Source organism: Nanorana parkeri, unplaced genomic scaffold (assembly GCF_000935625.1).
Source record: "Nanorana parkeri isolate BGI_ZX_2015 unplaced genomic scaffold, ASM93562v1 scaffold2905, whole genome shotgun sequence".
NCBI lineage: Eukaryota > Metazoa > Chordata > Amphibia > Anura > Dicroglossidae > Nanorana > Nanorana parkeri.
The window spans coordinates 7413-20770 of NW_017309173.1; the positions used below are offsets into that span (position 1 = coordinate 7413).

General features: G+C 44.2%; 1 protein-coding gene across 1 annotated transcript in view; it reads right to left on the minus strand.

The window, feature by feature from the left end:
• Positions 1-860: 860 nt before the first annotated feature.
• LOC108802508 (GTP-binding protein 1-like) overlaps positions 861-13358 on the minus strand; it is a 63360-nt gene continuing 50862 nt past the window's right edge. Inside the window, exons 4-5 of the mRNA XM_018574374.1 lie at positions 9596-9972; positions 861-955 (exon numbers count right to left, since the gene is read on the minus strand). Of these exons, the coding sequence (XP_018429876.1) occupies positions 861-955; positions 9596-9972 (472 nt within the window). The remainder of the gene's footprint in view (positions 956-9595; positions 9973-13358) is intronic.

The window sequence follows — 13358 nt, forward strand, 5'->3', positions numbered from 1 at the left end:
ACTGGACCTACCTCCAGGATGATTGGTTGGACCTCTTGGCACTGGCAGAGTTCTCATTCAATAATTCTACCTGCTCCTCCACCCGGGAAAACCCAGTTCTTTGCCAACTATGGGTTCCACTCGGCTCCATTGCCCTCGGACATCGTCCATTCTAGCAACCCATCCTCTAACGCATATATGGATTGCCTACAGCAGAACTTAGTGACTATAAAGGGGAACATAGCTACCGCCCAAGAGCAGCAGAAGAAGTACTATGAACTTCGCCGCCGCAATGCTCCTAAATATGAAGTCGGAGACTTCGTGTGGTTGTCTACCCGGAACTTGAACCTGAAAACCCCTTCTAAAAAGTTCAGCAAGCTGTTTATAGGCTCGTATGCTATTAATAAGATTGTAAACGACACCGCTGTGCGGCTCTCGCTCCCATCGGATTTGAGGATCCACCCGACGTTCCACGGGTCCCTCCTCAAACCATTCCGAGACAACCCTTTCCCTGAATTCTCCTCCTGTCCTAGTGGATGGCAAAGAGGAGTATGAGGTCGAGAAGGTACTCGATTCCCGCAAGTTTAGGAATCACAATATATAGAGGTGTCTTGGCGCGGCTGTGCGGCTTTCACATTTTCTGCAGAAGACATGTATCTAAACCTCTGTTTTTAACCTTAGCGGTGAGACAAGTTTTTTTGCATACTGGCTGGCGAGTGGTGTGCTGGGAAAACTTTTTGCTGTTTGTACTGTCTTAGGTCCTTCAATGTGCACCTTGCTTTAAAGCTGGTAACAAATTGATGAGTGTGTTTGCCATTTGTTTTGCTTAACCCCCAATTCAGGTCAGTGGTTATTAGGACCACAGCGCTCCTAACAACCAATTATGTCATTGTTTCCTCGCCTTGCATTGAGGAGTAGAAGAGTAGAAGAGTATAGTCTTCCGTACTCCCCGCCTCCTCCCAGCTCTGCCCCCTATCTCTGTCTACGGCTCCTTGCTAACTAGCAGTAGGTGAGCTGCTATGTGTATATATATATATGAAGGTGTGTGTGTTTTTGTGTGTAAGTAAAAGGAGCTGGTTGGGGAAATTCTTCTTACAAACAGAGGCGGCAACCAATGAGCTGCTGCCTCTGTGCAGGTATTCTGACAGCAGCCGGTGGCAGTTATTAGAATACAAATTAAACAGTGGGGATTCCTCCATGAACTTACTTGTAGTGTTGATGAAGGAATCTGCTCTTTTTTTTTCGTTGGGTTGAACTAAAAAAAAATCTTTAGTTTGTGTAACTAAAAAAAAAAAATATGTGAGGATAGTAATATATGATGGCACTGAGGGCCTGTTCATGCCAATGTGGCGGGTTAAATTGCAGGCTTCTGTGCGATTAATGCACACTACTGCATACCCCATGCACTACTTTTTTCAACCATGTTGCACAGCAAAAGACTGTACTGCAGTACCAGGCGTTGTGTTGCAGTCGAGTGCATTGCGGTCGGGAGGTGCATTTGGGGTGACATTCAAATGAACACGGTCGATGAGTTGCCCGGCAGTGTGCGTTAATTGCACAGATTATTAAATTACCGCATTGGGGCCGGCCAACGCAAGGGTGGCACCCCGATGGGGCGGGCCGGCCAACGCAAGGGTGGCACCCCGATGGGGCGGGCCGGCCAACGCAAGGGGGCACCCCGATGGGGCCGGCCAACGCAAGGGGGCACCCCGATGGGGCCGGCCAACGCAAGGGCACCCCGATGGGGCCAGCCAACGCAAGGGGGCACTCCGATGGGGCCAGTCAATGAAAGGGGGCACTCCCGGTCGCTTCTTCGGGCCAGTAAACGAGCCGCTCCCACCCCTGTCCAACACCCCCGCCTAGTGGTTTCCGGGCTCTTCCTGGCAGCGTATGTTAACTTGATCTTTTTGGTCAGGTCACCAAGTTAACCATTTGCTGTCCGGAGCAATTTCTTAATATTTGCACACACATGATAAAATCTGAATTTTTAGCTAGAAAACAGCTTCAGACCCCCAAACAATTGTAGATTTCCTGAAAGCAGAGGCCCTGTAGAACAACAAAAAAATGCAAGTTGCATTTTATTTCACACGGTATTTACGCAAATGTTTATCAAAGCAAAATTATTGCTCTCGCTCAGACGTTTGTGGCGATCTACAAGTGGCGCAATTTTCATTTTTGCACGTTGGCGCACCCAACGCGTGTTTGAGTTGTATGTGCGTGCACATTGGGGGAGGGGGACTTTTTTTTTGCATTTTTGTATGTTAGTTTCATTTTTCTTTTTTTACACTCAACTTTATTGCCATCACATAGAGAGCCAACAAGCCCACTATGTAATAGCAAATATAATGTGACAGGACCTCTTTATGGAGTCTCTCAGACCCCTGTCACCTGGGGACCCAAAGAAGCTGCGATGGTTGCACAAAGACTAATTAAAGACAAGCCAGTAACTCTTCAAGCACCTCCTCAAGCTCCACCTCAACATCTACCTCAATCCCACTTAAATTCTCCCAAAGGAGCCACTGTCATCTCCTTCAACATTGGAAGCAGCTCAACACCTCCCCCGTCAATGACATCACTTAATTCCTAAGCTCTTGGGGAGTCTCTACATTGCTACATTATTTCCTACACTTTGCTCGAGGTTCATTTGCATCACGTTCTCTTCCCCCCCATCTCAAATTACATTAATACCATCCGGAAGGCACCATTAATAACTGCTGTCAAGAACGGGCGAAAATCATCATTCTATGCCCATCCACCGTCCGGCCTACTGGCATTCATACCCACCAGTTTTCATTTGGTTGTGGCGCTTCCTCTTTTCTTTTGTTTCCTTATATACACGTGTTCTTGGTATAACCACTTCAGGAAAGAACGTTTTTTGATGGTGGGCAGTCCTGAAGTGGTTAAAGATCAACATGGCAAATTCGCAAGCTTTAAAGATATCCATATCAGACAATGACCAACACCTTTTATGAAGTACCTACCCTTTTAAATAGGCTTCCTAATCTATCAAATAACTGGGGGTTAAAATATCTGCAATGTTAACAAATTATATAACCTTCATTATGGCCCTCTGTTGACATCTACCCTAGAGCTCCTGCAATTTTGTGCTGACACCCAACACTCCTGGGTGGGCGGGGTATCCGCTTTTAAAATGTATATGCTGCTGTGGCTTCTCTACTTATTTAAATTGCTGCCTATTAGGTTACCCCAACACTTTCTGCACCCTACATTCCTCCCTGCTACAGTATATATGGGCTAAGGCTCCTGCCCAAAAATGATATGCCGTCTTAGTGAAACCCAAACCCCTGGGAGGAGCAGGTATCTTTAAATATGTCACCATCAGGCAGCGATGTATTGGGCTAGCTATTTGACTGCTTTTCCAACCTACATAATAGGTTATGGGCATCGGCAGAGCAAAGTCTTACCCTTGTTCCACTCACAGCTCTTCCTTGGATTCAAGTGTGGCACAGACAACCCCCCTAGCTCCCTTCCCCGTTTGGTAGCCCCTCTTCTGGAGGTCTGGGGCACTACAATTTGTAAGTACCAGGTAACTTCTCACATTGGTCCCATAACCCCAGTTCTGGGCAACCCCAGATTTCCTATGGGCTTGAATTGTCCCCGATTCTTCAACTGAAAGCATTCCGGGCCGGCTCAGATTCTCCGCTGTCTCAATTCCTCAGGCCTCAAACGCATGTCAGACCTATGCTCTATGCCCGGGCATTGCCAAAGCAGATGGATCTAGTATTTTCAGTCAAGACACTTCTTTGCCTATCTCTCTACTCAAGGCTCCCTTATTAGGAAACCAACACCCATTAAAGACGTTTGCCTCAATCGTGTGGATGGATCCCATATTTCTCACCTGTATTATTTCCCTGACCATTCCTGTTACATGAAGGAATGGGAGAGAGAGCTGGGTCAGCCTACGAACCCCTACGAGCTATTCAAATACAGGAATGCAACTACAAAATTCTTGCCAGATGGTACTGATGCCATGCTCCCCTGGCTAAATTTCATCCAGTATCATCTGACAGGTATTGGTGCTGTGGGGTCGATCTGGAGACCATGTTCCACATTTGGTGGGAGTGCCAGTGTATCAATAGCAGGTTCTCGGTTTCCTGAAACCCCTGAAGTTGCACTCCTATTAATCTCAGCTCAGATTCCTAATCTGTGCTGGACATGTTTTCCATAATCTGGGAATCCATGCTTCTGCTTGTTCCCTCAATGAGGACTGGGTCACAGAAGTAAACTCGACAGACTTAAGAAACTGTTTGCCAGCTTAGTAGGCCGAAACCTTGCGTTTGCTGCCATCTGGAGTACCTGGATACATTTTGTTAGCTCGTCTCGACTGCATTTTTACCTGACCAACCAATGAACATCCCTTTGGAGATGCAACATGGGGATTACCCCTAGTCTCTCTTACTCTCTTCTCCACATTCCCTGTCTGTTTTCTCACCTGTCTTTTTTTTTCTTCTTTTGCCCCTTTTGGTCTTCTGCATTGTCCCCCTGTCCCATGACATGAACCCCACTAGTGGCCAACCCTAAATTTAGGCTGTAACTAGCAGAATAAGTCTTGTCTATTTCGGAGCTATGGTTTGGCAGCCTCAATCTACCTTATCGTTCTGATATTATGCATAACTCCACTCACTTGGCCTACAAGACTCTGCTCTCTCAAGGATCTCCTCCTACCTATCGAAGCGCTCTTTTAGTGTCACCTACAAATCTAACTCCTCCCCTCCTCCTCTTCTTCTTCTTCTTCTTTCTGTAGGGGTCCCCGAAGGCTCTGTCCTTGGACCCCTCCTCTTCTCCATCTACACTTCCTCCCTTGGCCAGTTAATAACCTCGCATGGCTTCCAATACCATCTCTATGCCGATGACAATCAAATCTATCTTTCTACTGGACACTCAAATCTATCTTTCTACTGCACAACTCACCCCCTCAGTGTCCTTGCGTGTCACTAATCTACTGACATATCAGTCTGGATGTCACAACACTTCTTAAAACTCAACCTTTCAAAAACTGAGCTCATGATATTTCCCCACGCCCCGTGCACCTTCCCCCAACTTTTCCCTTGAGATCGATAACACAACTATCCAACCCTTCCCCCATGCCAAGATGCTAGGTGTCATCCTTGACTCGGACCTCACCTTTCTTCCCCAAGTCCAATGACTATCCAAATCCTACAGCCTTCACCTTTGCAATACATCCCTTCCTCACCAATGAAACCACAAAATTACTCATCCACTCACTTGTTATCTTTCGTCTTGACTATTGCAACTCCCTCCTCATTGGCCTACCTCTACACAGTTTATCCCCCCTTCAGTCTATCATGAATGCAGCTGCTAGACTCATTCACCTAACCAACCGTTCACTGTCTGCAACCCCCTTCTGCCAATCCCTCCGCTGGCTTCCAATAGCCCAAAGGATAAAATTCAAAATATTAACAATGACTTACAAAGCCATCCACAACTCTGCCCCCGGCTATATCTCAAACCTTGTCTCAAAGTATAACCCTAACCGTCCCCTCCGCTCTTCAAATGACCTTCTGCTTTCCAGCTCCCTCGTCAACTCCTCCCATGCTCGCCTCCAGGACTTCACTGGATTCTCTCCCATCTTCTGGAACTCTTCACCCCAACCTGTTAGTCTGTCTCCCACTCAGACTGCCTTTAGGCGATCCCTTAAGACTCATCTCTTCAGGGAAGCCTATCAAACCACAACCTAACCGCTCAACCATCATGTTCTCACGTTCATCCCCACACAGCTACCTCCTCATGTATCACTTCCCCCTCCCTTTTAGATTGTAAGCCCTCAGGGGCAGGGCCCTCCTTACCATCTTGTCGTGAATTGTATTGTGATTGTAATGTCTTCCTTATATTGTAAAGCGCTGCACAAACTGTTGGCGCTATATAAATCCTGTATAATAATAATGTATAATGATGTGCATGATGTGCTCTTTTCGATTCATTTCCACTGGGTTTTTTTCAGGAGGTCATTGTGCTTGTGAAAGGACGTTATAGCTCGATGTAGGTTTGTGTACATCTGGTATTTTCTTTGTAAATTTAAACTTTATTCTATTAAAAACCTGGAAAGGATTCTAACCCGTCTACACTATCCAAAACTATGTCGGAACAATTTGAGGCTAAAAAGGAATTAAACTATAAGGCGTATACATATTATTCTACATAATGTAATATGGGCATCCTGGAAGCCATCTTTGTTCTGTCTATTCTATCAGTATATAAGGTGAATTTGAGTTCATGGTTTCTGGACAAAGACTCTAACATCAGCGATTCTCAGAGCCTTGCCACATACAGGTGAAACTCGAATAATTAGAATATCGTGCAAAAGTAATTGCAGTAAGTGCTGCAAAAGGGGCCCAAACCAAGTACTGAGTACATATGCATGCTTGTACTTTTCAGAGGTCCGATATTGTTCTATGTACAATCCTTGTTTTATTGATTGCATGTAATCTACTTTTTTGAGGTTGTGGATTTGGGGTTCTTGGGGTTTTCATGAGCTGTAAGCCATAATCATCACAATTATGACAAATCACGGCTTGAATTATCTTGCTTTGCATGTAATGAGTCTATCTCATATATTAATTTCACCTTTTAAGTTGCATTAGTGAAATAAATGAACTTTGCACGATATTCTAATTATTCGAGTTTCACCTGTACATTACCAGGTTGTAAATTGTGGGGGTACCAGACAACGACGAGATAAGGACTAACCATGGTTCCAGACTGTGTTAGACTGAGATTGATGGAATTGCCATGTCTCAAACATAACAAAAGAGACTACCATGATATTCTTTTTTCATCATAGGAAAAAGAGCTCACTATAAAAGTTACCTTATATACAGTATTATTTGAAAGGAATGGTATTAACAATAATTTCAATTGTCTTATTAGTATTGCATAAAGCATTTAAATAGTTACTTGAAATATATATATTGTAACGTTAGGGGAATCCAGCAGGATCGCAGGACACAGGCTTTGCAAATAAAGTAAAGTTTATTAACTGAAATAGCTTCACAGCAGCAACATAACAACACAGGTCATCTTCACTGACCAGCTGGCCAACTCAAACAGCAACTCTTCAGTACAACACAAAAGAACAGTCTCACCGACATGAAGATTTCAGAGCTGCAATCGCAGTTTAAACAGTCCCAGACTTCCAGGGTAACTTTCCCAGTCTACAGATTTCAAGCAAGATTAATGACATTCAAGCTCACAGCAGTACACAGATCCCCACTCTCCAACCTCCTCCACACTACTCCTCACCTGCTAGCTACCACTTCCTGTCTTTTAAACCCACTCTTCCTCCAGCAGGTGAGTTAACCCCGTCTCATCCTTTAAAGGGACCACAGTCCAGAGGGGAAATATAGCGTCCTTCCAGGACCCAGCCGCGGTGTCCTGTACAATATCTATATAGATATCTATAATTTTTATATATACAATATTCAAGCTATGGTCCCTTGTATATTATTTGGTTGCATTCATTGAAACATTTGTTGGGTATATTATTTTGTAATCAGTGAAAGAATGGGAGTAATGGGAGTAACCACTGTGTCTTAGTGCAAATTACTTCATTCTCAATGTATATAAAAGAAAATTGAATTGTTATTGCTCAGACTCTCTCAGCCTATTACATCTCTTAAAGAGACAGTAAATCTGACAAGGTATGTCAAGATATCTGATTAATTCTTAATTTTATACTTAGGTCCGAGGTCATTTCATGGGATAATATTGGAATTTTAAGGAAAAATCCCAAATTATACCTGGTCCAACATTGCCCTCTTCAAGTAATTTGGAGTAAGGTGATTTAGTTCTTGATGTCATAATTAGGTTGAGATAAGCTCTCTCCTCCCTCATTTTTGGCTGATAAAAGTTAGAAGAAAGTTAAGACTGGGAGACGAAAAAAAGACTGAAAAAAGGAAAGAATATACACAAGGACGTACACAGACAGAGGGAGAGATTTGAAGCTGATGGCCAGGGGAAACAAAACCAAATAGAACCTGAACATCTCTTGTCCCTACACTGACACAAAGCTGACATCTCTTAGACAAAAGAATTTTCAATTTTTTAAAAGTATAAATTTCTATTTATCTGTAGGCAATTGACTAGCCATATATGTACAGGTGAAACTCGATTAGAATATCGTGCAAAGTTCATTTATTTCACTAATGCAACTTAAAAGGTGAAACTAATATATGAGATAGACTCATTACATGCAAAGCAAGATAATTAAAGCCGTGATTTGTCATAATTGTGATGATTATGGCTTACAGCTCATGAAAACCCCAAGAACCCCAAATCCACAACCTCAAAAAAGTAGATTATTACATGCAATCAATAAAACAAGGATTGTACATAGAACAATATCGGACCTCTGAAAAGTACAAGCATGCATATGTACTCAGTACTTGGTTTGGGCCCCTTTTGCAGCACTTACTGCAATTACTTTTGCATGATATTCTAATTATTCGAGTTTCACCTGTATATATATATATACATCTAACTAAACCATTTGGTAATTGTTAGCATCAAATATTGAATTAGAGTGATTTTATCTGTAGTAAAAGTTGTCTCTCTTTCAAATCTTGGGAGAAATATTTAGAGAGTCTCCTTGAAGCTGATTTCAGTTTCTAGTCGATGGTCTAGTTGTGATATATACATAAAAATAAAATAACTTAGTGGAAGTTTATCTTTACCTTAGATTTTTGGCTGATTTTCCAGTCCTGTGCATAGTATTATGAGTTAGTTCATGCGCAGTAGAAATTTGAGTTTTGAACATCTGTTTGGCTGGGATTCTCTGCACATTATTTTGTCACATTCTATTTAGCTACTGAGAAGCTACTAATTGCATTCCAAGAGTTATTTAGTTTTGTTTCTTTAAAATTTGAATATCCTATGGTGGTTTTTTTTTTTTATCTTGTTTATCAAGATTATTGTAATTTTTGATCCATATTCCTCATTGTCACCAGTTATATTTTGATTATTATTTTGATCTGATTTTAGTTAATATATATTTTTGTAAATTATTGTTTTTATTTTGTCTTCAAGTTAGCGCAAGAGTTATCCGTTCATTTGTGAAAATAAGTTGGGAAATTGCCTTAAATTACAGATCCTGGCCTGGCCTGGCCTGTTTTCATAAATACAAAACTGTTTATTTTATCAGAGTAAACAATCTGACAACTAAAATGAAAAAAAAAAGGAATACATTTATATGACCGTAGATGCACTTTAACTAGAAAACACCAATTGTCTTGCTTATATGCCACCTTCTGGCTATAATGCCTTTTGAGTGACTAACCCACCACAGGTTAACTGAATGGCTTCTATCTTCACTTTTGACCTTCCTTTATACATACTAGGTCTGTTTTAGAAAGCTATTTTAACAGATAGCCAGGGAACTAGCATTTTGACGAGGAGATCCACAATAATGAAATGTTTCTTTTAACATGTAAACGCCATAACCATAGTTGGGTGGAGAAATTGTCTAAGCGCACCTAACAAAAATTCTATAAGGGCAAAACAGAATGAAGGGGTGAAAAGCCACACAACAAAAATAATACAGATGCTATGGCACTACCTAATCAAACAAACATTTTTGTACAACAGAATTTACCAAAGCTTGATCTTACCATTAGCATGCAGAAATCTGGTAAGTGACCCGTCATTCCAAATACTGTGGTTTTCAAATATTTCTCATGACCAGCAAGGTCTATGAAAGTAATGATCTTTGAGGACTTTTCACATATCTTGGTCCATTCCAGACTACCTCCATGACTGTCTGGTTTGTTTACCACATGTCCGTGGCTATCAAAGCCTAGGATGTCATTGCCCACACTGCTGGTGCGACCTGACTCAATCTCATGCTTGTGTCGAAAGAGTTTCTGTCTGGCAAAACCACGGCCGTTGTCGAGTTCTCCATGTGTCAGAACACCGAGAAGTGTACTCTTCCCAGCATCCACATTGCCAACTACAGCCACCCTGCAACAGAACACAACAGAAACAGACTTATTTTTTTGTACTTACACTTTAAAAAGATCTTAAGCTTTAAGTCCCAGACATGTAAAGCTTTGCTCCGTAGATGGTGTATGTCTGCAAGTACAGGTATGTACCAGTTTAGGGCTGCAACTAATGATTATTTTAATAATCGATTAGTTGGCCATTTTCTTTGATTGATCGAGAGGATTAAAAAAATTAAATTAAAATATATACCATCCTTAATTTAAACTAAAATACACACATGCAGCGTTACAAAGTTTACCTCAGAATAAAACTGCTTGCACAATTTTTTTGCATTCGTACTGCACTGGAACTCACGGCATTGTGGTACCGTGCGTTCCAGTGGCGGCGATTACACTGTGGGTGGGAGGCGTGCTTGGGGTGCCATTGAAATGAATGGCACGGCAACACCTCCCACAGCAGAACTTGTCTAGCCGAAACCAAAAAATAGGATTTTTCTACTCACCGTAAAATCCTTTTCTCTTCATTCATTGAAGGGCAAAAGGGATCAGATCGAAGATCATGGAGTGTAGGGTATTATCGCCTGCAGAAGAAGGACACTAGGCACAAAACAAAGAGCCTAGGAGCGGCCTGTGCTGGTGGCCAAACCCCCCTCCTGCTGACAGGTCTCCAGTAAATAACAAGCAGTTAGGAGTATGCGCCCCAATATAGAATCCGGGACCTGTGTCCTTAAATGAACAGAGAAAAGGAGTACAAAAATTTTATTTTATCTTCCGTTCATTGAAGGACACATGGATCAGATCGAAGATCATGTACCATAGGGATGTCACAAAAGCAGTAACGGGCACAAAACCAAGATCTTCAACAGAGGCCCCACTAAAGGGCCACCTGCAAAACCTTGCGCCTCAAACCAGCATCCGCAGCTACCGAAACATCCACCTCATAAAACTTGGCAAAGGTGTGAACAGAAGACCAAGTAGCGCCCTTACAAACTTGAGAAACAGAGGCACCATGACGAAAGGCCCAAGATGCTCAAACAGCCCTAGTAGAATGGGCAGTAACAGAAAAAGATGGCTCACATCCCTTAATGGCATACGCCTGAATAATCGTGTAACGAATCCAAATCGAGAGATGGTAGCCAAAGACGCGTCCTGGCCCTTCCGAGGGCCCTCCGCAACCACAAACAAGGAATCTGACTCATGGAAAGAAGGAGTAGCATTCAAATAAACACTGAGAGCTTAAACCACATCCAAACAGGGCAGTGCTCTCTCTTTCCTATGAACGGGTTTCGGACGAAGGCAAGATGATGTTCTCATTCAGATGAAACACCGTTATAAACCTTTTAGGCAGGAAGGACGACCGAGGACGCTGAACAATCTTGTCTCAATAAAGGACCAACAACAGTGACTTGCAATACAAGGCCGCCAACTCTGAAACCCTGCAAACAAAGGTGATAGCCACCAAAAAGGCCACATTTGGGAGAAACTCAGATGTGGGATATACCGCAACAGCTCAAAGGGAGACTTCTGCAAAATCGAGAGCACCAAATTCAGATTCCAAGGCAGCAAGGGAGACCGAACAGGAGGAACAATACATGTAACCCCCTGAACAAAGGTGCGAACCAAGGCTTTTGACACCAAAGGCCGCAGAAAAAGGTCATAACAGAAACTTGGCCCTTCACCATGCTCAAGGCCAAACCGTGATCTACCCCATGTTGCAGAAACGCAAGAATTCTGCTCACAGAGAAAAAACGCGGAAACAGACCCTCTGCCTCACACCAGACAAAGTATGCCTTCCACGTGCGATGGCACATCTTTTGAGAAATGGCCTTGCGAGCCCTGAGCATCGTTGAAATAACTGCATCTGACAAACCACGGTCCAACACCTGGCAGCCACCAGGTAACATCCACGGCCAACTGAACCATGTCCGTGGGGCTACGAGGATGATGGGGATTGCCTTCAGCTGCTATCCTGCTCAGAAGACATGGCAAAAGATACAGCAGAGGGAAGGCATAAATCAGAATGTAACGGTCCCACGAAGCCACCAGGGCATCCTCCGCCCAGGGATCCTGGGCCCGGGCTATGAATCGATCGACCTTCCGGTTAAGACGAGGTGCCAGGAGATCCACATCCAACGTCCCCCAGTGAAGGCAGATGAAAGATCAACAGGTGCAATGACCACTTCTAGGTCCACCGACTGGCGACTGAGATAGTCCACTCCCGGAATGTACACCACTGCAAGAGCCGGAACATGCTCCTCTGCTCAGGAGAGCATCCCAGCCACGCTTCCTGTGCCGCCTTGGTGGTTGATGTAAGCCACGGCCGTGGCATTGTCAGACTGAACCCGAACCGACAGGACCTGAAGACGGCCCGCCCAATAATGGAGAGATAGGCGGATTGCCCGAAGTTCCAACATGTTGATCGAAAGACCAGAACGACCCTGCGATCAAGGAGCCCAGGACCCCTACCCAGGCCAGAAGGCTGGCATCCGTGGTGACCACCGTCCAGCGCAGGGGTAGGAGGGATTTCCCTGACACCGAAGCCCGAAGCCACCAAACGAGAGAAACTTGTCACCTGAGATAACCGTGCGTAAGGCACCGCCTCGAAGGAGGCTACCATGAGGCCCAGCACCTTCATGCAGAAACGTATAGTCGACCACCGACGAAACAGTAATAGCCTCACGTGAGAGCTGAGTTTCAGAAGTTTTCCCGGAGGGAAAAAAAACCCGGGCCAGAACAGTGTCCAGAATCAGACCCAGATACTCCAAGCGTGGGGACGGCACCAGACAGGACTTCCGGGAGTTCAAAATCCATCCGAACTTCTCCAAGGACCGCACGGTGACTGCCACCAGAGAGGTAAGCGACTCCGCCTTCAAGAGAAGGTAGTCCAGATATCCCACAAAAATCGAGATTCCCAGACAGCGTTACAAAGCTAGAACCGGGGACAACACCTTGAACACTCGAGGGGCTGATGCAAGACCAAAAGGCAGAGTCACAAACTGGAAGTGCTTCTCCCCCACCGCAAACCGAAGATAACGCTGATGGTAGTGACAAATAGGGACATGAAGGTAGCCATGCTTAGTGTCGATTGAAGCCAGCAGATCCCACTGACGGAGACACGCCACTACGGATCTGAGATTCCATTCGAAACCTGCGTACCCGCACAAAGTTGTTCAATCGTTTGAGACCCGGGATAGGCCGAATCCCCTCTGCCATGGGTACGGTAAACAGATTTGAATAAAATCCTTTGAACCCCTTGGGGAGGGCACTGGAATGATTACACCACAAGACAAGAGGTCCGGCACTGCGTGATTAAGATCCGCGAGTCATCCCGGAGAGAGGCGCGTGTTGGAAGGAAAAAACCTGTCCCCGGGACGAGAAACTATCTTGCAGCCCGAAGAAACCAGC